Source organism: Salmo salar, chromosome 28, assembly GCF_965601325.2.
Source record: "Salmo salar chromosome 28, fSalSal1, whole genome shotgun sequence".
In the NCBI taxonomy this organism is placed as follows: Eukaryota; Metazoa; Chordata; class Actinopteri; order Salmoniformes; family Salmonidae; genus Salmo; species Salmo salar.
In genome coordinates this window covers 24,672,057-24,697,571 of record NC_138318.1, presented here as the reverse complement: position 1 = coordinate 24,697,571, position 25,515 = coordinate 24,672,057, and the positions used below count along the sequence as shown (strand labels likewise).

At 42.4% G+C, this 25,515-nt stretch overlaps 1 protein-coding gene across 1 annotated transcript in view; it reads right to left on the bottom strand.

Annotated features, from left to right (window-relative positions):
• mertka (c-mer proto-oncogene tyrosine kinase a) overlaps nucleotides 1-25,301 on the bottom strand; it is a 41,413-nt gene extending 16,112 nt beyond the window's left edge. The window contains exons 1-9 of the mRNA XM_014179999.3: nucleotides 24,991-25,301; nucleotides 20,198-20,381; nucleotides 19,728-19,931; nucleotides 19,373-19,473; nucleotides 18,977-19,150; nucleotides 9,780-9,866; nucleotides 8,936-9,051; nucleotides 4,256-4,445; nucleotides 3,009-3,154 (exon numbers count right to left, since the gene is read on the bottom strand). Of these exons, the coding sequence (XP_014035474.1) occupies nucleotides 3,009-3,154; nucleotides 4,256-4,445; nucleotides 8,936-9,051; nucleotides 9,780-9,866; nucleotides 18,977-19,150; nucleotides 19,373-19,473; nucleotides 19,728-19,931; nucleotides 20,198-20,381; nucleotides 24,991-25,075 (1,287 nt within the window). The 5' untranslated portion in view covers nucleotides 25,076-25,301. The remainder of the gene's footprint in view (nucleotides 1-3,008; nucleotides 3,155-4,255; nucleotides 4,446-8,935; nucleotides 9,052-9,779; nucleotides 9,867-18,976; nucleotides 19,151-19,372; nucleotides 19,474-19,727; nucleotides 19,932-20,197; nucleotides 20,382-24,990) is intronic.
• Nucleotides 25,302-25,515: the final 214 nt, after the last annotated feature.

The following is a 25,515-nucleotide window of genomic DNA, read 5'->3' as shown; positions in this document are numbered from 1 at the left end:
TAGGGGTTAGAGTAGGGGTTAGAGTAGAGCAGGGTAGAGTTGAGTAGAGTAGGGTGTAGAGCAGAACAGGGTAGAGTAGGGGTTAGAGTAGGGTGTAGAGCAGAGCAGGGTAGAGTAGGGGTTAGAGTAGGGTGTAGAGCAGAGCAGGGTAGAGTAGAGTAGAGTAGAGTAGGGGTTAGAGTAGGGTGTAGAGCAGAGCAGGGTAGAGTAGGGGTTAGAGTAGGGTAGAGTAGGGTGTAGAGCAGAGCAGGGTAGAGTTGAGTAGAGTAGGGTGTAGAGCAGAACAGGGTAGAGTAGGGGTTAGAGTAGGGTGTAGAGCAGAGCAGGGTAGAGTAGGGGTTAGAGTAGGGTGTAGAGCAGAGCAGGGTAGAGTAGAGTAGGGGTTAGAGTAGGGTGTAGAGCAGAGAAGGGTAGAGTAGAGTAGGGGTTAGAGTAGGGGGTAGAGTAGAGCATGGTAGAGTTGAGTAGAGTAGGGTGTAGAGTAGGGTGTAGAGCAGAGAAGGGTAGAGCAGGGTTGAGTAGAGTAGAGCAGGGTTGAGTAGAGTAGGGTTGAGTAGAGTAGGGTTGAGTAGAGTAGAGCAGGGTTGAGTAGAGTAGGGTTGAGTAGAGTACAGCAGTGTTGAATAGAGCAGGGTTGAATAGAGCAGGGTTGAATAGAGTAGAGTAGGGTTGAGTTGAGTAGAGTAGGGTTGAGTAGAGTAGAGCAGTGTTGAGTAGAGCAGGGTTGAGTAGAGCAGGTTTGAGTAGAGTAGGCTTGAGTAGAGTAGGATTGAGTAGAGTAGAGTAGGAATGAGTAGAGCAGGGTTGAGTAGAGCAGGATGGGGAAGTGTAGAGCAGGTTTGAGTAGAGCAGAGTAGGGTTGAGTAGAGTAGAGTTGAGTAGAGCAGGGTTGAGAAGAGTAGAGCAGGGTTAAGTAGAGTAGGATGAGTAGAGTACAGCAGTGTTGAATAGAGCAGGGTTGAATAGAGCAGGGTTGAATAGAGTAGAGTAGGATTGAGTTGAGTAGAGTAGGGTTGAGTAGAGTAGAGCAGTGTTGAGTAGAGCAGGGTTGAGTAGAGCAGGTTTGAGTAGAGTAGGCTTGAGTAGAGTAGGATTGAGTAGAGCAGGATGGGGAAGTGTAGAGCAGGGTTGAGTAGAGCAGAGTAGGGTTGAGTAGAGTAGGATTGAGTAGAGTAGAGTAGGAATGAGTAGAGCAGGGTTGAGTAGAGCAGGATGGGGAAGTGTAGAGCAGGGTTGAGTAGAGCAGAGTAGGGTTGAGTAGAGTAGGATTGAGTAGAGTAGAGTAGGAATGAGTAGAGCAGGGTTGAGTAGAGCAGGATGGGGAAGTGTAGAGCAGGTTTGAGTAGAGCAGGATTGAGTAGAGCAGGGTTGAGTAGAGCAGAGTAGGGTTGAGTAGAGTAGAGTTGAGTAGAGCAGGGTTGAGAAGAGTAGAGCAGGGTTAAGTAGAGTAGGATGAGTAGAGTAGAATAAAGTTGAGTTGAGCAGGATTGAGTAGAGTAGAGTAGAAAAGTAAAATAAGTTAGGTGTCTATGTAAGGTGTTTCTGTGAATCACTCTCTTGAACAACACAGCTGTTTGGCTGGTGAAACAGCTGAACAGCTGAGGATCCAGGAGCTGGGTCTCACACACACTTACATTCACACACACACACACACTTACATTCACACACACACACACACACACTTACATTCACACACACACACACACACACACTTACATTCACACACACACACTTACATTCACACACACACACTTACATTCACACACACACACACACACACACACACACACACACACACACACACACACACACACACACACACACACACACACACACACACACACACACACACACACACACACACACACTTCCCGTCACTGATATATGAGTGTTGTTTTTGACCAAGCCTTTGTGTGATGATGACGTCATGCAGACAGCTTTTGACTGGACAGGACCCACATGGGTTATTATACATATCCATTCATTCACTGATGTCGTTACAAAGCCTTTGTACGTGGTGATGTCATCATTTGACTGGACAGGGCATATGGTTATTACAAATGTATACCTTTGTTTGAGTCCCTATGTAGTGGGACGCAAATAGAGCAGTCTTTCCTAAGCTTTGATGATTTGAATCAGCTGTGTAGTGCTTGGGCAAAAATCAAAAGGTGCACCCATTGGTGTCCCCAGGACTGAGTTGGGGATTAGAGAACAGGGTGCCGTTTGGGACGCAGTCCCTCTCTATCTAAGGTATTCATTTTCCGTTCACTCCACCAACCAATGACCAATGACTCAGACGGGGAAACACTATTCCAGTAAACCACTACACAACCAGAAAGTGACAGGAAACCTGCTATTGTACTAGAGAGAACTGGGGTGTGTCCTAAATGGTACCCTATTCCCTACACAGTGCACTACAGATCTAGGACCAGGATAATAACTTTCAGCATTCCCTAAAAATGACAACTCCTGCATTGCTACACACAGGAGAGGTTACTGTTGACTCAACGGTAGAATGAAACACTTTAGTTCAGGACAGAGAATAGAGAAGTTGACCGTCTGTTGGGTAGAAAGGAACAATGTCAGAAGAAGGACCAACAATCCCCCACCTCATACAACGCATGCACACGCTCACACACACACACACACACCACCTTATGAACAAACTGACTGACTATAAAATCATATGACCATCTCACTTCTTGAATCTTGGTCCGGAAATCTCAGTATGAAACTGACATTGTTAATATTGAAAGTGCAACAAAACCTTTTACAGTAGGTCATCTTAAGTTTCTGCTATTCTAGATCTCACAGAGGCATGGATGAATCAATAGAATAGAATACTTTTTGAGACCCATGGGGAGAGACCCATGGGGAGACCCACTGCCTCTTTCAGTGATTGAGAGAGGCAGTGAGCGCCATAGAAATAGGATGGAAACGTCCAGTCTAATAATCATATTTCTAGGGTGATAGCATCAATGTCTTCCAGGTTCCAGGAGGAGAATCACCTTGTTGTCCTGAGTCCCATACGTGACGATGACATCATAACCTATGAGGATTCCGTTGACCCTGTCCCGGGGTGGGTCCTTCCATCGGATCACCAGCATTGACTCGTTTAGCATAACAGTCACGTTACGGGGGTAGACTGACGGTACTGGAGTAACAAAGGGAAGGGAAAGAGAGGGTCACACACTCAAAAACGATCTTCAATCCTGGAATCTGTGATAATCCTCAAATAGAGCTCACATACAACAGACTACTTTTGCAAACACTGGCACATTCGCATTTATAAGAACACTGAAATGTTGATTAATGTGCACGGTCCTTCACGGTTACATCAACATTTTTATATAGGAGGTAATGAAACAAATAAGACATTATTTTCAATATGTCTCGTCATCAAAGAAAATGACTGAGATGAGGCCACATTCGGGCCAACCACTTCTGATGTTTCCTACAGCATGGAAAGATTCCTGTCAGATCTGTAGACTAAAATATCCCCAACAGCGGCTTTAGTTTAGAGAGGAAGTCAGAAGCAGCCCCACCCATACACGATGAACTGCGTGCTTTCTCCATGAGACCACTCCTGCTTTTGCTTCCTATGTGGCCTCTCAGGAAGATATGCAAAGATAATATCAGACATATTCTGGATGTGACGCACATTTCACTAGGAACCCCTGTCATGCAAAATATAGTATGTACTGTACTTCTAACAATTTCTGATCAATGAAATTAAACTGATTTCTGAATACTTGATGGGATGAGGGGACAAGAAAACTAGCCCGGATCCAAACTGAATTGCTCTCTTTTGTGAAGTGAAACAACAATTTGGATCCCCCCACGCTACAATAACACAACACACAGCCATGCATCTTATACAGAGGCAGGACCTAACACAGGATCTACAGAATCCCATACAGGAAAGTGCATATGATGTATGCAGTCTTAAGAAGGCAAGGACCTGGACAGGCTGCTCCTGCGATCTATGCATTCTCTATGCATGAAAACACTACCGAAATCTCCAAACTGACCCATGTCCTGGCTGCAGTATAGCGGATCATGATGTGGTTGAAACATTGTCACCAATAATTCACATGGGAGCATAGAATCCAGTGTACAGAGTCTATTTTCACCTTGTATTGAAAATGTGTTGATGTCCAGCACCTGCTCAAAGACAATGGGCCTATGTCCTAAATGGCACCCTATTCCCTACATTGTGCACTACTTTTTACCCGGGCCCATAGATGTTACCCACCTCCTTCTGTAGTGTTGCTCTGGACCCAGGTACTGACTGGTGAATGCCCAAGCTCATTGCTACAGGAGACGCTCATGTTGTACCAGGTCATGGCCTGTAACCCCGGGACATCACTCTGGAACGGAGGAGCTGTAGTGTTGATTATCCTAGCCAGCCTGACCTCTCCTCTCCTTCGGCTCACCTCTTTCACCTTGAAGAGAGCACAGGGAAAAATATAGGTTAGAAAAATATATAGCCTACTGTAGACAGACATTCAGGACAGAATTTTCTTATAAAAAGATACATTTGTGCAAAGATATCACAAAGTGGTTTAGGAACAACACTAATTAACCCTATTCAGGGATTCAAATAAACACTGATAAACATTTGTTTGAATTGACAACTGACTGATGCTATCAGCAAGTTGTTTATTTGAGCTGGTGCCATCTCTCTGTTCCCTGATGACTCATACTGAATTGAATTCCTCTGCTTTATTTATCACAACATGTATTCAGTCAGACTGCAATCCTAGAAGTCCTCTCTGCTGACGTCAAAGTGAGGGGCATTGTACCAAACAATCCATCAGCGAGTATCAAAGCCAATGAATATTTCCGAAACTGTGCTTTACCCACGTGTTCAGGCTCTGGCCCAACCCATCGGTTTCTGGGACCATTCAAAACGCTTTGAATGTGTTCGCATTCGAGAAGTCATCAGGTAGGAGATTAAATCCCGACTCATCGTGGAGAAGAAACATTAGAGCTTTTTTCCATCTTCGTAACATTGCAAAAATCTGAAACTTTCCGTACAAAAATGTTACAGAAAAGTTAATCCATGCCTTTGTCACTTCTAGGTTAGACTACTGCAATACTCTACTTTCTGGCTACTCGGATAAAGCACTAAATAAACTTCAATTAGTGCTAAACACAGCAGCTAGAATCTTGACTAGAACCCCAAAATTTGATCATATTACTCCAGTGCTAGCCTATCTACACTGGCTTCCTGTTAAGGCTAGGGCTGATGTTTAGGTTTTACTGCTAAACTACAAAGCATTACGTGAACTTGCTCCTACCTATCTCTCCGATTTGGTCCTGCCGTACATACCTACACATACGCTACGGTCACAAGACGCAGGCCTCCTTATTGTCCCTTGTATTTCTAAGCAAACAGCTGGAGGCAGGGCTTTCTCCTATAGAGCTCAATTTTTATGGAATGGTCTGCCTATCCATGTGACAGACGCAGACTCAGTCTCAAGTCTTTATTGAAGACTCATCTCTTCAGTAGGTCCTATAATTGAGTGTAGTCTGGCCCAGGGGTGTGAAGGTGAACGGAAAGGCACTGGAGCGACGAACCACCCTTGCTGTCTCTGCCCTCTCTCCACCGGGATTCTCTGCCTCTAAACCCTATTACGGAGGCTGAGTCACTGGCTTACTGGTGCTCTTCCATCCCGTCCCTAGGAAGGGTGCATCACTTGAGTGAGTTGCGTCACTGACGTGATCTTCCTGTCCGGGTTTGGCGCCCCCCTCGGGTTCGTGCCATGGGGGAGATCTTCGTGGGCTATACTCGGCCTTGTCTCAGGATGGTAAGTTGGTGGTTGAAGATATACAACTAGTGGTGTGGGGGCTGTGCTTTGGAAAAGTGGGTGGGGTTATATCCTGCCTGTCCTGGGGGATCGTCGGACGGGGCCACAGTGTCTCCCGACCCCTTCTGTCTCAACCTCCAGTATTTACGCTGCAATAGTTTACGTGTCGGGGGGCTAGGGTCAGTCTGTTATATCTGGAGTATTTCTCCTGTCTTATCCGGTGTCCTATGCGAATTTAAGTATGCTCCCTCTAATTCTCTGTCTCTCCCTCCCCTCCCGGGGGACCTGAAACCTAAGACCATGCCTCAGGACTATCTGGCCTGATGACTCCTTGCTGTCCCCAGTCCACCTGGTCGTGCTGCTTCTCCAGTTTCAACTAGAGGTCGACCGATTAATCGGAATGGCCAATTAATTTGGGCCGATTTCAAGTTTTCATAACAATCGGTAATCAGTATTTTTGGCCACCAATTTGCCAATTTTTTAATTTTTTACACCTTTATTTAACTAGACAAGTCAGATTAAGAACACATTCTTATTTTCAATGACGGCCTAGGGACGGGGGTTAACTGCCTTGTTCAGGAGGGATTCGGGGATTCGTTTTGGCAACCTTCCGGTTACTAGTCCAACGCTCTAACCACCTGCCTTACATTGCACTCCACGAGGAGCCTGCATGGCAGGCTGACTACCTGTTACACAAGGGCAGCAAGAAGCCAAGGTAAGTTGCTAGCTAGCATTAAACTTATCTTATAAAAAACTATCAATCTTATTAACATAATCACCAGTTAACTAGACATGGTTGATGATATTACTAGTTTATCTAACATGTCCTGCGTTGCATATAATCGATGCGGTGCCTGTTAATTTCTCATTGAATCACAGTCTACTTCGACAAACGGGTGTTGATTTAACAAGCGCATTTGCGAAAAAAGCACTGTCGTTGCACCAATGTACCTAACCATAAACATCAATGCCTTTCTTTAAAATCAATACACAAGTATATATTTTTAAACCTGCATATTTAGTTAATATTGCCTGCTAACATGAAATTGTGTCACTTCTCTTGTGTTCATTGCACGCAGTCAGGATATATGCAACAGTTTTTGCTGCCTGGCTCATTGCGAACTAATTTGCCAGAATTTTACACAATTATGAAATAACATTGAAGGTTGTGCAATGTAACAGGAATATTTAGACTTAGGGATGCCACCCGTTAGATAAAATACGGAACGGTTCCGTATTTCACTGAAAGAAAAAACGAGATGATAGTTTCCGGATTCGACCATATTAATGTCCTAAGGCTCGTATTTCTGTGTGTTTATTATATTATAATTAAGTCTATAATTTGATAGAGCAGTCTGACTGAGCGGTGGTAGGCAGCAGCAGGCTCGTAAGCATTCATTCAAACAGCACTTTCGTGCGTTTTTCCAGTAGCTCTTCGCTGTGACTTCAAGCCTATCAACTATAATTTAATATCATTTGTGGAACGTTCTAACAGGAATCTATTCCAAAAACTTCGTAAATAACAAGGTTGCCAAAAAACAACGCATACAAAGTTGTATAGCGGCAGAATAAGATACCGGGTAGGGAGTGGTCTATTTCATTGCGTTTTTCACTCATCACGTTTATTCCGAAAAATGTCTGTCCTCACTCTGGTTGCCTATGGACAAACATTAAGAATAAGCTACGTGGTGAGTTGATGCCTATTCGGCAGCTAGTTAGCTAGGTTTGTATGCGTTGCTACTTTGTATGCGTTGTTGGTTGGCAACCTTTACTTTACGTTTTTTGGAACAGATTCCTGTTGGAACGTTCCACAAATTATACCCACCCCTTCAAGCCTATCAACTCCCAAGATTAGGCTGGTGTAACCGATGTGAAATGGCTAGCTAGTTAGCGGGGTGCGCGCTAAAAGCGTTTCAAACGTCACTTGCTCTGAGACTTGGAGTAGTTGTTCCCCTTGCTCTGCATGGGTAACGCTGCTTCGAAGGTGGCTGTTGTCGATGTGCTCCTGGTTCGAGCCCAGGTAGGAGCGAGGAGAGGGACGGAAGCTATACTGTTACACTGGCAATACTAGTGCCTATAAGAACATCCAATAGTCAAAGGTATATGAAATACAAATCGTATAGAGAGAAATAGTCCTATAATTCCTATAATAACTACAACCTAAAATGTATTACCTGTGAATATTGAAGTCTCATGTTAAAAGGAACCACCAGCTTTCATATGTTCCCATGTTCTGAACAAGGCACTTAAACGTTAGCTTTCTTACATGGCACATATTGCACTTTTACTTTCTTCTCTAACACTTTGTTTTGCATTATTTAAACCAAATTGAACATGTTTCATTATTTATTTGAGGCTAAATTGATTTTATTGATGTATTATATTAAGTTAAAATAAGTGTTCATTCAGTATTGTTGTAATTGTCATTATTAGAAATACATTTTTTAAATTTAAAATCGGCCGATTAATCAGTATCGGTTTTTGTTGGTCCTCCAATAATCGGTATTGGCGCTGAAAAATCATAATCGGTCAACCTCTAGTTTCAACTGTTCTGCCTGCGGCTATGGAACCCTGACCTGTTCACCGGACATGCTACCTTGTCCCGGACCTGCTGTTTTCGACTCTCTCTCTCTGCCGTGTCTGCTGTCTCTAACTCTGAATGCTCGGCTATGAAAAGCCAACTGACATTTACTCCTGAGGTCCTGAGCTGTTGTACCCTCTACAACCACTGTGATTATTATTATAATTTGACCCTGCTGGTCATCTATGAAAGTTTGAACATCTTGGCCATGTACTGTTACAATCTCAACCCGGCACAGGCAGAAGAGGACTGGCCACCCCTCAAAGCCTGGTTCCTCTCTAGGTCTCTTCCTAGGTTCCTGCCTTTCTAGGGAGTTTTTCCTAGCCACCATGTATCTGCATTGCTTGTTTGGGGTTTTAGGCTGCGTTTCTGTATAGCACTTTGTGACATTGGCTGATGTAAAAAGGGCTTTATTAATACATTTGATTGATTGATGGTTAGAGGGCGTGGCGTTTGGCTGGAGCGATGTGGATGGGTAGCAAGGCTAGTCTCTCTGTGTCATCATACACCATCTAGGCAGAGAGTGTGGAGCTTTGCTTACCCTGATCTGGCAAGTAGTGAGTGGGGAGAATCCATCGTGTCCAGGGGTCCATCTCAGAACTAGTTTGTTAGATTCACGTTGTATCACTGTGACCTCAGAGACAGGAGCTGGAAGCACTGCAAACATACCAAACACAATCCATCATCACGAGAGAAGGAGAATCAGAATCATCTTTATTTGCCAAGTACATTTACATGTACTAGGAAATTGATCTGAAATGGTGCTGCCAGAATAAACAGAATATACAGACAGAATATATTGACGATTATAAACTGAGTGGTTCGAGCCCTGAATGCTGATTGGCTGCCAGCTGTAGTATATCATGTATTTTTACTTCTCTAATTATGTTGGTGACCAGTTTATAATAGCAATAAGGCACCTCGGGGGTTTGTGGTATATGGCCAATATACCACGGCTAAGGGCTGTATCCAGGGACTCCGCGTTGCGTCGTGCATAAGAACAGCCCTTAGCCGTGGTATATTGGCCATATACCACACCCCCTTGTGCCTTATTGCTTAAATAAAATCCACATAATCCCCATACAGCAATAAATACAGCCCAATTAGCAATCCATAAGTTAACAAAGAGCAGCGACCTAACACAGTGGCTGCCTCACCAAGAAGCACCGTGGCTGCCTCACCAAGAAGCACCGTGGCTGCCTCACCAAGAAGCACCGTGGCTGCCTTACTGGGCACCACGCACTGAGATTTAGGGCACTATTACCGCTCAGACAGCCTGAATGTGCCCATATTCACAAAGTGCTGATCTAGGATGATCTCCCCTGTCCATGTTATCATATTCAAATAGTTCAAAGTGTGGGAGGAGACTTTGGAGTCCACATTACCTTTAATGTTGACGTTAGCTTCCCTGGAAGTAGTGACACCTTTCTGGTTGTGGGCCTCACAGCTGAACTGGGTGTACTTGTCCACACCTATAGACGAAAACATAACACAGCAGAACATGTTAACTGAATTGTACCGAAGGACAAGGTAATGGAACAGATTTTATAATGATAATGCTTTAACTTTGTGTATAAAGTTTAACTTTGTGTATAACCAAATAAAAGTATGGTGGAGTAGTTTAAGTTCAACTTTGTGAACTCAACCAATGAAATATTTAAATTGAAACTTCTACAAACAATGCATTTATCATGGGCATACAGTACAGTAACTACTGAAATGCAATAGAAAGTAAGTCAAGGTCTTGATAACGTTCATGCCTCTACCAACTACCACACAAACAGAAACCAACTGTCATATTGTGTCAGCTGCAAAATGAACATGTCAAACAATGTGATACAAGCCACTTTTTAATTTCATTCCCTTCCACTTACCGCCTGAAAGTGAATGTTACTAATACTAGTTTACCATTAGCAGAATACAGGACTACATGTACTGTAGTGGGTAAAGTGTTAGACCATGAAAAAGACTGATGAAAGCTGTGTCAGCTTGACAGGGGGAAGAGCTTTAGTCCTGAGTAGGCCTAAAAAGAATTATTGACGTGAGAGGTTTGAGTGGTTTGTCATCCTTGAATCATCCTTGAATCATCCTTGACAAAACATAGGCCTAGTGTCAGGTTAGATAAGTGTCAGGTTAGATAATGGCAGTACCTCAACAATAAACTAAACTTTTGAATCTTTCCACTTTGCAACCGCTTCTGCTCTACTAAAGTCCATACTGGACCAATGGTGTCTCTCTCAATGCCTGAGTTCTTTCTCCTGGCTACCACCACACAGGAGCAGTGTTCAAACCCTGCATCTGCCCAGCGTAGGCCTGCTCCATATAATGTCCCTTTTGTGCTGCTGTTTTTTTCCACACTGTCCAGTGTTTCATGCTTGGAAACCTTTCCACAACAATGCACTGCTTGCTCTGCCTCGAAGCTCAGAAACCATTCCACAATTCACTGCTTGCTCTGCCCACGAGAGCTGACTGGAACTGGAAACAGCTTGGCTTGTTATTGTTTTCATTTTTCTGAATATCTAATGAATCTGTTTTGTAGTGTACCCTCAGTGTGATTCTACATTAGCCTTTACCAATTGAAACTTCTACCACCACCATACAACAGCCTTTTAGACTGCTGAAGCAAGTACACACATTTTTCTTCAGGACATTTACCTTTTCTAGTTTTGTTTACTTTCCTCTGAATATCAAGGAGGAGTAGAAACATGATGTGCAGACTATTATGGGTAATGTACATTCTTAGAAAAAAGTGTTTCAAAAGGGTTCTTCGGCTGTCCCCATAGGAGAACCCTTTTGGGTTCCATGAAGAACCCTCTGTAGAAATGGTTCTTCATGGAACCCAAATGGGTTCTACCAGGAACCAAAATGGTTCTACCTGCAACCATAAAGGGTTCTTCAAAGGGTTCTCCTATGGGGACAGCCAAAGAACCCTTTAGGTTCTAGATAGCACCTTTTTTTCTAAGAGTGTAGTACATAATGCCACATCTGTCTCATCAGGGTATGGAGCCTGTCACTCAGTTATCACGGCAGTCAAATATTGACATTTTAAACAAGTGAGTTTCAAAAGTACAGAAGCTTACCTCCTAAGTCCAGTATGAGGTCTATATAAATACCTACAAATCCTTTATAAACTAAAACCTTACGTTTTGGTAAAACTATGATCAAAGTTTTGACATCTCTCAAAGTCTCATGATCTCTCTCATTTTCCCTCAGAGTTACTAAATACTTCCAGCAGGCTTGAAGTTCTTCAAACAGACAAATAAACAAACCTCCCATTACAAACTGAGATAGGCTGTAGAGAAGCCAGTGTATGGTCACAGAGAGGGAGAGAGAGAGAGTGAGAGAGAGAGAGAGAAAGCGTAAGAGAAAGAAAGAAAGAGAGAGAGCAAGTGAAAGAGAGAGTGAAAGCGAGAGAGAGATAGAGCGAAAGAGAGAGAAAAAGTAAGAGAGAGAGAGAGAGTTACTCAGTTTATGATACTGGTTTTATAGAGCAGAAATGCCTTTTTTGGCAAACCAAGGTTTGTCTATTTCAGGCAACAGTGAAAAGAGCCAAATCTAGTAAATAACAGCCAACGACTGCATCCAGCTTCCCTTTCTAGAGAAGAGACTGTAAGTAAGTCCCAAATGCCGCCCCATTCCCTATATAGTGCATTACATTTGACCAGAGTTCTACAGTGAGGGAAAAAAGTATTTGATCCCCTGCTGATTTTGTACGTTTGCCCACTGATAAAGAAAGGATCAGTCTATAATTTTAATGGTAGGTTTATTTGAACAGTGAGAGACAGAATAACAACAAAAATATCCAGAAAAACGCATGTCAAAAATGTTATAAATTGATTTGCATTTTAATGAGGGAAATAAGTATTTGACCCCCTCTCAATCAGAAAGATTTCTGGCTCCCAGGTGTCTTTTATACAGGTAACGAGCTGACATTAGGAGCACACTCTTAAAGGGAGTGCTCCTAACCGCAGCTTGTTACATGTAAAAAAGACACCTGTCCACAGAAGCAATCAATCAATCAGATTCCAAACTCTCCACCATGGCCAAGACCAAAGAGCTCTCCAAGGATGTCAGGGACAAGATTGTAGATCTACACAATGCTGGAATGGGCTACAAGACCATCGCCAAGCAGCTTGGTGAGAAGGTGACAACATTTGGTGCGATTATTCGCAAATGGAAGAAACACAAAAGAACTGTCAATATCCCTCGGCCTGGGGCTCCATGCAAGATCTCACCTCGTGGGGTTGCAATGATCATGAGAACGGTGAGGAATCAGCCCAGAACTACACGGGAGGATCTTGTCAATGATCTCAAGGCAGCTGGGACAATAGTCACAAAGAAAACAATTGGTAACACACTACGCCGTGAAGGACTGAAATCCTGCAGCACCCGCAAGGTCCCCCTGCTCAAGAATACATATACATGCCCGTCTGAAGATTGCCAATGAACATCTGAATGATTCAGAGGACAACTGGTGAAAGTGTTGTGGTCAGATGAGACCAAAATGGAGCTCTTTGGCATCAACTCAACTCGCCGTGTTTGGAGGAGGAGGAATGCTGCCTATGACCCCAAGAACACCATCTCCACCGTCAAACATGGAGGTGGAAACATTATGCTTTGGGGGTTGTTTTTCTGCTAAGGGGCCAGGACAACTTCACCGCATCAAAGGGACGATGGACGGGGCCATGTACCGTCAAATCTTGGGTGAGAACATCCTTCCCTCAGCCAGGGCATTGAAAATGGGTCGTGGATGGGTATTCCAGCATGACAATGACCCTAAACACACGGCCAAGGCAACAAAGGAGTGGCTCAAGAAGAAGCACATTAAGGTCCTGGAGTGGCCTAGCCAATCTCCAGACCTTAATCCCATAGAAAATCTGTGGAGGGAGCTGAAGGTTCAAGTTGCCAAACGTCAGCCTCGAAACCTTAATGACTTGGAGAAAATCTGCAAAGAGGAGTGGGACAAAATCCCTCCTGAGATGTGTGCAAACCTGGTGGCCAACTACAAGAAACGTCTGACCTCTGTGATTGCCAACAAGGGTTTTGCCACCAAGTACTAAGCCATGTTTTGCAGAGAGGTCAAATACTTATTTCCCTCATTAAAATGCAAATCATTTTATAACATTTTTGACATGCATTTTTCTGGATTTTTTTGTTGTTATTCTGTCTCTCACTGTTCAAATAAACCTACCATTAAAATTATAGACTGACCATTTCTTTGTATGTGGGCAAACAAACAAAAACAGCAGGGGATCAAATACTTTTTTCCCCCACTGTATGTCCCTGGTCAAAAGTAATTCACTATAAAGGGAATAGGGTGCCATGTGGGTCACATCCAGAGAATTAACAGCATCTTTCAGAGGGCCTTCCAACTCACAGATCAATGAGTACTAAAGAGTCTAATAAAAAGTTTAATAAAAAGACAACACACAAAGCAAAGGTCAGACACTTGCTCTTCACACCGACACCATTTATTGGTGGCTGTCCTAGACAACTCCTGCAGCTCAAAACAGAATTTCTTGAGACTTGCAAGTGACCATTCCAACTAAGAGGCTAACAACATTGAAATTGGTTTAGTGGATTACAGTAAATGCATAGAGAGAGTGAGTGGGTGGAGTGAGCCGAAACTGGGTTCCAATACTATTTGAAATCTTTCAAATACTTTTAGCATTTGCTTTAGTCTGCCTAGAGTGCCAAATGGGCAGGGATTTGCACTTTTGCGACTATTCTATTGGTTCGATTAGGTCAGGCAACTTCAATCAAGCCTAGATGTATGATCTCTCTATAACCAGCGAGCCAAATGTATGATCTCTCTGTAACTAGCCCTGGAAGTATTGCATTGCGGTTCCAAGTCCAACAAACAGTGTGTAATTATCAGGTTTGGCAAGGTTCCATTCTATTTCTATGGTTCCATTCTACCAGGCTTTCACTGCTGAACTGACCTGGTTGCAGAACAACCTCATATAACCCAGTATGCGTCCCAAATGGCATTATATTCTCTATATGGTGCAGTGCACTACTTTTGACCAGGTTCCATTGGGTGGGTCAAAAAGAGTACACTTGGGGGGACACACTTCAGCTCTTTTTTATATCAATGCATCACATTTCGCCCCAATGTCTTTTTCCATTTTCAACTAAAGTAGCCTATTCCATTCCATCACTGTAACACATTGGTTCCCTTTGTGCTCTGAGGAGATTGTGGGCATGTAATGTGGCCATGGTCTGACCCTGTAATGTGCCTCTGGGGACTAGGTTTGTAAATCATTATGTAACATGTATTGTTCTGGGAGAGAACAGTGGCTAACTGGACTTTAATATACAGAAAGGAAAATGGTTAGAATTTGAGGGAGCAAAGGCTACCTGTAACAACAGTAGGCTACCACCCCAGTAACAAAAGCTGAACAGGCCCAATCAGAATCGAGTCAGAAAAGGGAAGGAAACTGCTCAGTGTTAGTGGGAGGAGAGGCTACCCGTAACATCCAGAGATATGGATGTAAGTAAACCCTGCCAGCCTGCCAGTCCCCAGCCAGCTCCCCTTTCCAGTCCCTCCCTGTAAAGCAGAGCGGGGTGGTGGGCCATCCTGTGAATGAGGCCTTTGTCCAGGGAGCCATCCCCCGATCTGTCCATCTTCCCTTCAACCCCCATCACACACACACACACAGCACATGCTGGAAAAAAACACAACTCTGGCCTCTAACCCTCCACCCTTCACCTCCCAGCCAGTAGCTCTACAACTCACCACTGTGTCTGGACTACTAAAGGCCCTACAACTCACCACTGTGTCTGGACTACTAAAGGCCCTACAACTCACCACTCTTTCTGGACTACTAAAGGCCCTACAACTCACCACTGTGTCTGGACTACTAAAGGCCCTACAACTCACCACTGTGTCTGGATTACTAAAGGCCCTTCAACTCACCACTGTGTCTGGACTACTAAAGGCCCTACAACTCACCACTGTGTCTGGACTACTAAAGGCCCTACAACTCACCACTGTGTCTGGACTACTGGTGACACAAATGTAAAGTTGTGTATCGTGTGCGTAGCAGTAAAAATCAATGCAGTGCTTTTTGATAACACTACCAAGGGGTAACATATATATATAAACTGAACAGTACCGGACCCTAAATCAAACCACAGAGCTCAAAAGATTCATGAATTATTTTTACCCCTTTTGCATGGTATCCAATTGGTAGTTACAGTCTTGTCCCATCGCTGCAACTCCCGTACGGACTCGGGAGAGGCGAAGGTTGAGAGCCCGTGCGTCCTCCGAAACACAACACTGCTTCTTGACACAATGCCCGCTTAACCTGGAAGCCAGCAGCACCAATGTGTCGGAGGAAACACTGTACACTTGACAACCGTGTCAGCGTGCATTGCACCCAGCCCACCACAGGAGTCGCTAGAGCATGATGGGACAAGGACATCCCTGCCAGCCAAACACTCCCCTAACCCCGACGACGCTGGGACAATTGTGCGCCACCCCACGGGTCTCCCGGTCGCGGTCAACTGCGACAGAGCCTGGACTCAAACCAGGATCTCTAATGGCACAGCTAGCACTGTGAGGCAATGCTTTAGACCAGTGCGCCATTTGGGAGGCCCTAGATTCATAAATTCAATGGAAAATATATGTAAAAATAAAATACAATTAAATATGGGGGATTGGAAACAATGTCCCCACCTAACAATTTGATAGGACCCACAATCTATCTGCAATATTAAAGCTGATCTACCCCCCCTCCAAAGAAAAAATAAAGAAAAAATAAAGAATGCTTGGCCCCAGGTCACCAAGAAAATGAACTGCTGTAAATTGCATAGAGCCAATGTTATGTTTTCACATTGAAGACAGGTGTTTATCTGTGGGAGAACCTAACGGAGGCAGGTAACTTCAAGTCTTATGCTCACAACACTGCTCAGCTTCAAGATATTTATTACAAATTAATCATTAAGGCCCCTTTAGGTATTTTGGAGCGTTTCAAAGCTGCAGTCCCCACTCTGTCAGTCCAGGATTCAAATCATAACTAATTTAGTAAATCTCCAGGCCAAAATGTTGTAGCTCTACTCAGTCTTGACCAGTGGTGGGAAAAGTACCCAACTGTCATACTTGAGTAAAAGTAAAGATATCTTAATAGAAAATGACACCCAGTAAAATTCTACTTGAGTAAAAGTCTAAAAATATTTGGTTTAAAATATACTTAAGTATCAAAAGTAAACACATAAATCATTTTAAATTCCTTATATTAAGCAAACCAGACAGCAGTATTTTTTTTTACGGATAGTCAGGGGCACACCAACACCAGGGATGTTCGATTGATAAGTGCATGAATTGGACCATTTTCCTGTCCTGCTCAGCATTCAAAATGTAACGAGTACTTTTGGGGGTCAAGGAAAATGTATGGAGTAAAACATGGCACCACTGGCCTTGACACGCAACACATTCCCATTCATCAAACCACACAAAACATTCTCCTTGCACAAAAAGCTTATCTTGACCCTTGACAATATCAGATTCCTCCCCACCAAACTAACTGAAAGGATCCATTTTCCCCAATAACCAACATGATTATCTTAGTATACAGTCCAGACAGACAGACAGACAGACAGACAGACAGACAGACAGACAGACAGACAGACAGACAGACAGACAGACAGACAGACAGACAGACAGACAGACAGACAGACAGACAGACAGACAGACAGACAGACAGACAGACAGACAGACAGACAGACAGACACATTGTTAAAGCTAGAGCGAGTCCAGTTGGAAGTGGTTAGCTATTCAGCACTGTAACTCGGGGGGCCCACAGTTACAGTGAACATGGTGATACATCTCTCTGTGGTAGCAGGACAGAAATAGAGAAAGTGGGATAGGGCAGAGAGAGAGAGAGACACAGCGAGAGACAAAAAGAGAGAGGAAAATGGAGAGTAGAGGGAGAGAGAAAGAGATGGAGGGAAAGAGAGAAAGGGAGAGACAGATGCTGAGACTGTAGATAGACAGAGTGACATCACAGTATTCAGACCTCCAACACATCTCTGCTACAGCTGAGTAGGACACAGCTCTGCACATTTTACACTGATAAACACACACACAAACACTGACATGAATGTCCTTTACCATCGCTTATGAATAACCAACCAAATGTGCTAGACTGCCTGGACATTCAGCGATATGAGGAAACCGTATTCCCTCCATAAACCACAACACAAGTTCTTCTTGGTCCTCATACTCTCTTTTGGTCTTACTTCCTCTCTCTATCTCAGTCTTACGTTCTCTTTATCTATCTATCTTGGTCCTCATACTCTCTTTTGGTCTTACTTCCTCTCTCTATCTCAGTCTTACGTGCTCTTTATCTATCTATCTTGGTCCTCATACTCTCTTTTGGTCTTACTTCCTCTCTCTATCTCAGTCTTACGTTCTCTTTATCTATCTATCTTGGTCCTCATACTCTCTTTTGGTCTTACTTCCTCTCTCTATCTCAGTCTTACGTTCTCTTTATCTATCTATCTTGGTCCTCATACTCTCTTTTGGTCTTACTTCCTCTCTCTATCTCAGTCTTACGTTCTCTTTATCTATCTATCTTGGTCCTCATACTCTCTTTTGGTCTTACTTCCTCTCTCTATCTCAGTCTTACGTTCTCTTTATCTATCTATCTTGGTCCTCATACTCTCTTTTGGTCTTACCTCATCTCTCTCTCTCTCTCTCTCTCTCTCACATTAAACAATTAATTTTAACGAAATAACAAGGTAATTTAATAATAAGGGGAAAAATGTTTAAATCTTAATAATATGCACACAGAACAAAACATTTCCCTTAAGAGACCTATGCACACATTTTCTTTAGGACCTAGGGGATTTTGTATGCCAGAAAACCCAACTCAACATTGCAAAATACAACATGACTTACAGTACATTTGTGGTGTTATAAAGGAGAGATGCAGGTGAGTCGCTAAGATCCCTATTCAATCTACGTCTGTGTATTAGCCAATGACCTGAATTCAAAGTTTAGCAAAATGGGCAACGCGCGGTGTGGAAATCCACTTTTTTTAATTTTAAGAGGTTTTCTAGGTCTTAGGAGAGAGGCTAAGGTTATCTCCAAAATGGCACCATATTCCCTATGTAGTACACCACTTTAGACCAGAGGCTCTGGTCAAATGTAGTGCACTTGATAGGGAATAGGGTGCCATTTGGGATGCAAACTAAGATGATGGAGCAATAGAACAATCCAATACACCTCCAGACTCTTTGTGAAACCCAGAAAGTGGTACTGAGATAATATTGGCTGCCAGTTCAATACTTCATATGAAAGCAAGAGATTGTATGTCCATATGTGTGTGTATGTACATGTTCGTGTGTATGTGCATGTGTGTAGGTGCATATGTGGGTATATGTACGTGTGTGTGTATGTGCAAATGTGTGCATGTGTGTGTGTATGTGCGTATGAGTGTGTATGTGCATATGTGCATGTGTGTGCATGTGTGTGCATATGTGTGTGCATATGTGTGTGCATGTATACGCACGTGCGTGTGCTCATCTGTGCATGTGCCCGCGTGTGTGTGCGTGCATGTGTGTGTGTCTCTCTCACCTGGTACAGTGTAGTTGCTGGGGGAGGAGGTAATGTACCCTATCACACGCACTCCGTTGCGTAGCCAGTGGATCGTGATAGGATTCGGGGGACCCACTGCTTCACACGACAGGTTAAAGGGGCTGTTACGAGTTACGTTCTTGTCATCAGGCTGTCTTGTGAACGTTGGTAGACCTAAAAACACACACAGACAGAGTACATGTTTGAGATCGACTACATTGCAGTCAGGCTGTGCAGAATCACCTTACATTACAAATAACTACTTGTTAAGATCAAGATCAGTGAATCTACGCCTCGTCTTGCTCAAACTGGTCACCTAAAAGACACAGTATATAAGAACCAGTCATGGAAACCCTTGTCATCCATTTGAAGCACTCGTATGATGTTGGGACTCACCTTCGACCTGGATGCTGATAGGCTGGGACTCTATCACTGTGTCACTGACTCTCAGTCTACAGCGGTAGTCCCCAGAGTCAGCTCTCTGCACATGAGTTATGCTGAAACACACAAGTAGTGGAGAAATTTAGCAATCCAGACATTTCAGAACCACCTGATTTATAATACTGATTGCACTCTCTGTGTCACATTGTTTGTGTTTCTATGTTCTGACAAAGGTCGACTGTAACTGAAAGCTTGGCAGTTTAATTACAAAAAATTGCAAGGATCTAAGTATCCAAATGCTCTTTTCTTCACATGCTGTGTCTGCCATGAATGTCCCCTGCTCACACCCAAGTCCTCCCATTACAGTTACCTGACGGTGGACAGCAGGGTCATGACCCCGTGTGTAACGGTCTGTAGTTCGTTGATGACCACCTGCAGGTTTCCAGCCAGCTCCATGTTGTTCTTCCACCACAGCACGGTGAGGTCCAGGTTGGCGTCAGGGATGTCGATGGAGCAGTTGAACTTTGCCTCGTGGCCCTCGGATAGGTGCACCGACCCCACCGTAGGCTTGAACCTGGATGGAATCAAATTGAGTTGAATGAAATGGAAGTTGAGTTGAGTTAAATGTTGTTGAATTTTACGGTTGCAAATGAAACATTCATCAGTAAGATGTGATTTAAACCTCAGAGGATAGCTCACGCATTGATTAATACAAAGACTTATTCCCAAAGGGGTTCAGAATGGTAAAACAAATAACATCTACCTAATGATAATAAAAAAAGACAACAAGACAAAAGTTACAACAACAACAATACAAACAAGTGATTGATAGATAGTAACCTCAGGTTCCTGATGTCGTCCTGGCTGAGGTGGACCCTCGGGGAATGGGCTGGTACGATGAGGGTCTCGGGGGGTACAGTGGGCTTGGAGGACCGACCCTGGCGTCCTGACATGTGGGGGGAGACCCCGCCACGGCCACGTCCTCCAGAGACACGGTAAACATAGGGACTCCCATGATGCTCAGCTGTATGTGAGCAGGAAGGGACGGTCATTTCCAAAGCCTGTTACAATATTATAGACCATCTCTGTCATTTCTCCTACCTTAGATCAATAGTCAATAACTTTATATACTGTATTTCTCACAACAACAAAAAACACAAAATAACGTCACAGGGGGATTGGAGAATAATCTGCAATTGAAACTAACATTTCAGTTCCCTAAATTTAGTATTTTGCGCACAGAGTTAGAACTACTCAAATGATTAAAGCCACCACGATTAGCCTAACTCAAATGGAAACAAACTGTATTGAGACTGTATAGGAGGGGGTGGAACAGCTAATTTGATATTCAATACCACTCTGCATTTGTTTCTCCCTCTCCCTGTGCTAAGGGAGGAACCATACAGTGTAAGCAGAGGAATCTCCCAAATATCTGGAGTATTTCAATACTTTTCCTGGTCCTCCCTTGGATATCTCAGCGAAGTAATATTCATATAGCCTGATCCCAGATCTGTTTATACAGTCTTGCCTAGACAGCAAAAAACAGATATGGGACGAAGCAAATATGTGTATGGCAATATCCTTATAAAATCTCAAGACAGGCTACTGCTACTTAGCCTGGTCCCAGATCTGTTTTTGCTGTCTTGCAAACTCCGATGGTCATAGTTCAACAACCAGCACAGATATAGGACCAGGCTAGCCCTTACAACAACAAAAAAAAAAACATAAAAAAAAACACCTTTCGTTTTCAGACATGTGAACACGTGTGAACAAATCACGTGAAAATGTTCATGTTAAAAAAATATAGATGTTTATTAGTTGAGATTTTCACACAAGTCAGAGATGTGGTTTTCAGATACGTGTGAAGTTTCACATGTACTTTTCCTGGTGAATTAGTCTTTTGCTCATGTGACATTTTTTTTGTTACATGTTCATTTTCACCACTTCCAGCTACATCTGGTTTCCCATCCAGGACCAACCCTGCTTAGCTTCTGAGGCAAACCAGCAGTAGCTATGTTGCTAGAATGAATGTGCCAAAACATGGAACTGGAAAAAAAGGCAGCAACGGCCAGGGTTACATAACCAAAGATAGGGAAAATTGCAGGAAAGAGGGAGGTGTTTTATTTAGTCACATTATCATTAAAGAAAAATCACTGGAAAATAGTTTTTGCATCCATTTACAATTAATTTGTTCTCGCATTTTGAAATTATTTCCATGCAATTTTTTGTTTTGCTATCCATACTTTGGGGTTTTTGTTTTGCTTTCAAGATCATTCTGTTTGTTTGCAATGCTAAGAATTAAGTTCTCGACTTTAGAAGTTTTACTTGGTATTATTGACACAAAAGTAACTCCCTCACTAGAGGATTTCTCCATATAATATCACTATTACTCTATTAAAGGTGTTTAAAGTGGCAATCCTTAATTGAAACATGAACAAAGTGTTCTCCACACCACAGTTTCAGTAAAAAGCTGAGGGATGGGGCTAGAGAAATGCAACCACTCAACCACTCCACGCTATGGATGCAAGGACTGACCATCCATAATATCAAAATGATAGTTTAAACATGCTTTTAGGCTATACAGTGACTGTTTACATTTACATTATTTACAAACATTGGAGTAAAACAAGCTTATATTTTGGGTTCTGATGGGATACACTCATGAGGAATTTACATTATACATTATATTCTTTAAAAGATCTATGGGTACATATCATTAATTTACAAGTCCAAAATGGAAAGTTACAACTGAGGATTGCCCCTTTAACAGGAAGTGACCTTCATACAGCAGAACTATGTCGCCATTTGAACGTCATCCATTAACCTGCCCCCCAAAAAAATTATTCTGTCCTCTGTTCTGTGAATGTCACACAAAATCGTTCCCTTGTCCCGCATTTGGGCTTTTTAGATGTGGTCACCCTAATTCAGTGGTGTAAAGTTCTTAAGTAAAAATACTTTAATATATTACTTAAGTTGTTTTTTGGGGTAACTGTACATTACTTTACTATTTATATTTCTGAAAACCTTTACTTCACTACATTCCTAAAGAAAATAATGTACTTTTTACTCCATTCATTTTCCCTGACAACCAAAAGTACTCGTTACATTTTGAATGCTTAGCAGGACAAGAAAATGGTCAAATTCACAGACTTATCAAGAGAACATCCCTGGTCATTCCTACTGCCTCTGATCTAGCGGACTCACTAAACACACATGCTTTGTTTGTAAATGATGTCTGAGTGTTGGAGTGTTCCCCTGGCTATCTGTAAATAATGTCTGAGTGTTGGAGTGTTCCCCTGGCTATCTGTAAATGATGTCTGAGTGTTGGAGTGTTCCCCTGGCTATCTGTAAATGATGTCTGAGTGTTGGAGTATTCCCCTGGCTATCTGTAAATGATGTCTGAGTGTTGGAGTGTTCCCCTGGCTATCTGTAAATGATGTCTGAGTGTTGGAGTGTTCCCCTGGCTATCTGTAAATGATGTCTGAGTGTTGGAGTGTTCCCCTGGCTATCTGTAAATGATGTCTGAGTGTTGGAGTGTTCCCCTGGCTATCTGTAAATGATGTCTGAGTGTTGGAGTGTTCCCCTGGCTATCTGTAAATGATGTCTGAGTGTTGGAGTGTTCCCCTGGCTATCTGTAAATGATGTCTGAGTGTTGGAGTGTTCCCCTGGCTATCTGTAAATGATGTCTGAGTGTTGGAGTGTTCCCCTGGCTATCTGTAAATGATGTCTGAGTGTTGGAGTGTTCCCCTGGCTATCTGTAAATGATGTCTGAGTGTTGGAGTGTTCCCCTGGCTAAAAAACAAGAAAATGGTGCCGTCTAGTTTACTTTATATATGGAATTAGATATGATGTATACTTTTACTTTTGATACTTAAGTATATTTCAAAACAAATACTTTTATACTTTTACTCAAGTAGTATTTTACTTGAGTCATTTTCTATTAAGGTATCTTTACTTTTACTCAAGTATTACAATTGGTTACTTTTTCCACCACTGTCCTAATTCCACAGGTGGAAACATCTTTTCACATGTGAGGAGAATAACATTATTTCAACCCCAGATTTTGAAACTGCTAATGAAACTGCTAATGAAACTGCTAATGAACTTGCAATTCTACATGTGAACTGAGATGTTCACATGTGAATGTTTTTAACATGTGAAACTGCAATTTCCTCACATGTGAAAAGGTGGTGTTAACATGTCAACTCTAAATGTATACATTTCAAAATATGATTCTCTAAATGTATACATGTGAAAATATGGTTTCAAAAGTGAAATAAATGTAAGCTCATACATTTGTTTGTAAGGGAACTGACACCAGCTTTCACTGGGACAGAGAGGAAGGGGGGAATACCAGCAGTTCAGAGTTAAAATAATCTGTTATCAGAGGAAGCAAACTGCCTCCCTGGAAGCAATGATCCACTTTGTTAGTGATGCCAGAGTCTAAAGGCCAAACCTGTTCTCTCACTTCTCCTCTTCACAAACGGTGTCGTAGGCTACATACCCTAGACAAACCTAGAGAAGCGGGTGAAAATCGATACAGTAGAGCATCGAAATATTATTTGTGTAGTTTTTATATCGATACTGTGACTGCAAGAATTGATTTGTAAAAAATTAAATTTAAATTTAAAAACATTTGCTAGGTGGTTAACGTTAGCTAGCGCTTGTTGGCTGTACCTGCACCAAAACTCTCGTATACAGTATTTATCATCCTATAACTCAGGGGTACTCAACTCTTACCCTACGAGGTCTGGAGCCGGCTGGTTTTAAACATGAGAGGAGGAGAATAAAAGAGGGATTAATCTATTCAGTACTGAACGTTTGTCCTTACCATAGGTCCCTAAAAGAGTCAAGCAGACATCACTGATCAGCGAAACCCTTAACAATACATCAAAACACTACACTGCAGTGAAACAAAAACGGCACATTGGAGTGTAGGGCTGCCCTACAGGTTTGTGCATTCCAAGTAACTGGTCAGATTTACAATCCTTCAGAAGTTGCATTGGATGCTACAGGGAGGTCATATACATTCCAGGCTATTTTAAATCAGTACCACCTGGATTTGGCGTTATAAAAGCCCGACAAGTATATACTGTAGGCTGGGATTAAAGCTACACTCTGTAGGATGACGTAACACCATAAGAGAGTGTTCAGGGGCCCCTACAAAAACATAAACAAATGGATCCCATGAGATTTCCTATGTGCAAATAGCATTGGATTTCTATACGCCAATTTGAAGTGTTCAAGATATTTGATGAGAACAACTACTTTTGTCCAATGAAAACAAAAACATAAACAATTGAGTACTGGGGGCTTATCTTTAAGGTAATAAACAAGTACTTTTAAAATTTGACAAATTTATAGACCCTTTGTAACCCCCACTAAGGATACATGTAAATGTATGTTTCAAAATGTTTACCAAATAAATACATGCTCACAAGAAATCACTCTATGGAATTAATTTACAATCGAACAAATATTAAACTCAAGTTTCAAAATGAACAACAATGAAACATCGACAATGAATTGCTTGAAAAACAGAAGTTGATTTTCATCAAAGACATAATTAACTATTGACAGAAAGAGTTGTTCAAAGTCCTCCAAACCGCAAAAATTGTTACATTTCAACTTACCACTGGCCAGATTCTCCCAAATTATGCCAACACTGGTAGAAAGTAAAATAGTCCATAGATGTATCGTAGTTGACTTTTTCGCCATAGTAAATAGTATGCAGTGCGCAGACAATAGGATTTTTTCCGCTACTACCTCCTCTCCAATAAAAATGAAACTATTTTCTAGAAGTCGTACGATCTGACACTTTACCACAAATAGTTATCATTCTCATTTCTCAACATCATTGAATAACACAGACATTTATTTTGCTCTAGAATCCAAGCTGTTTCGTCCATATAAGAGCTTCACTAGTATTCTGCAGGCAGCACAAACGATGACGCCATATGGTATGGTAAATCCAACCTTCAAAATAAAAGCCAGGATTATAAAAAAGCTTCGCAATGTGGATAACTCATTCAAAAGATACTGAATTTTAATCACTGGCCACTTTTATTATGTCAAAAAGAAATGTATGAATCCCTCCTGAGATGTGTGCAAACCTACCAACTACAAGAAACGTCTGACCTCTGTGATTGCCAACAAGG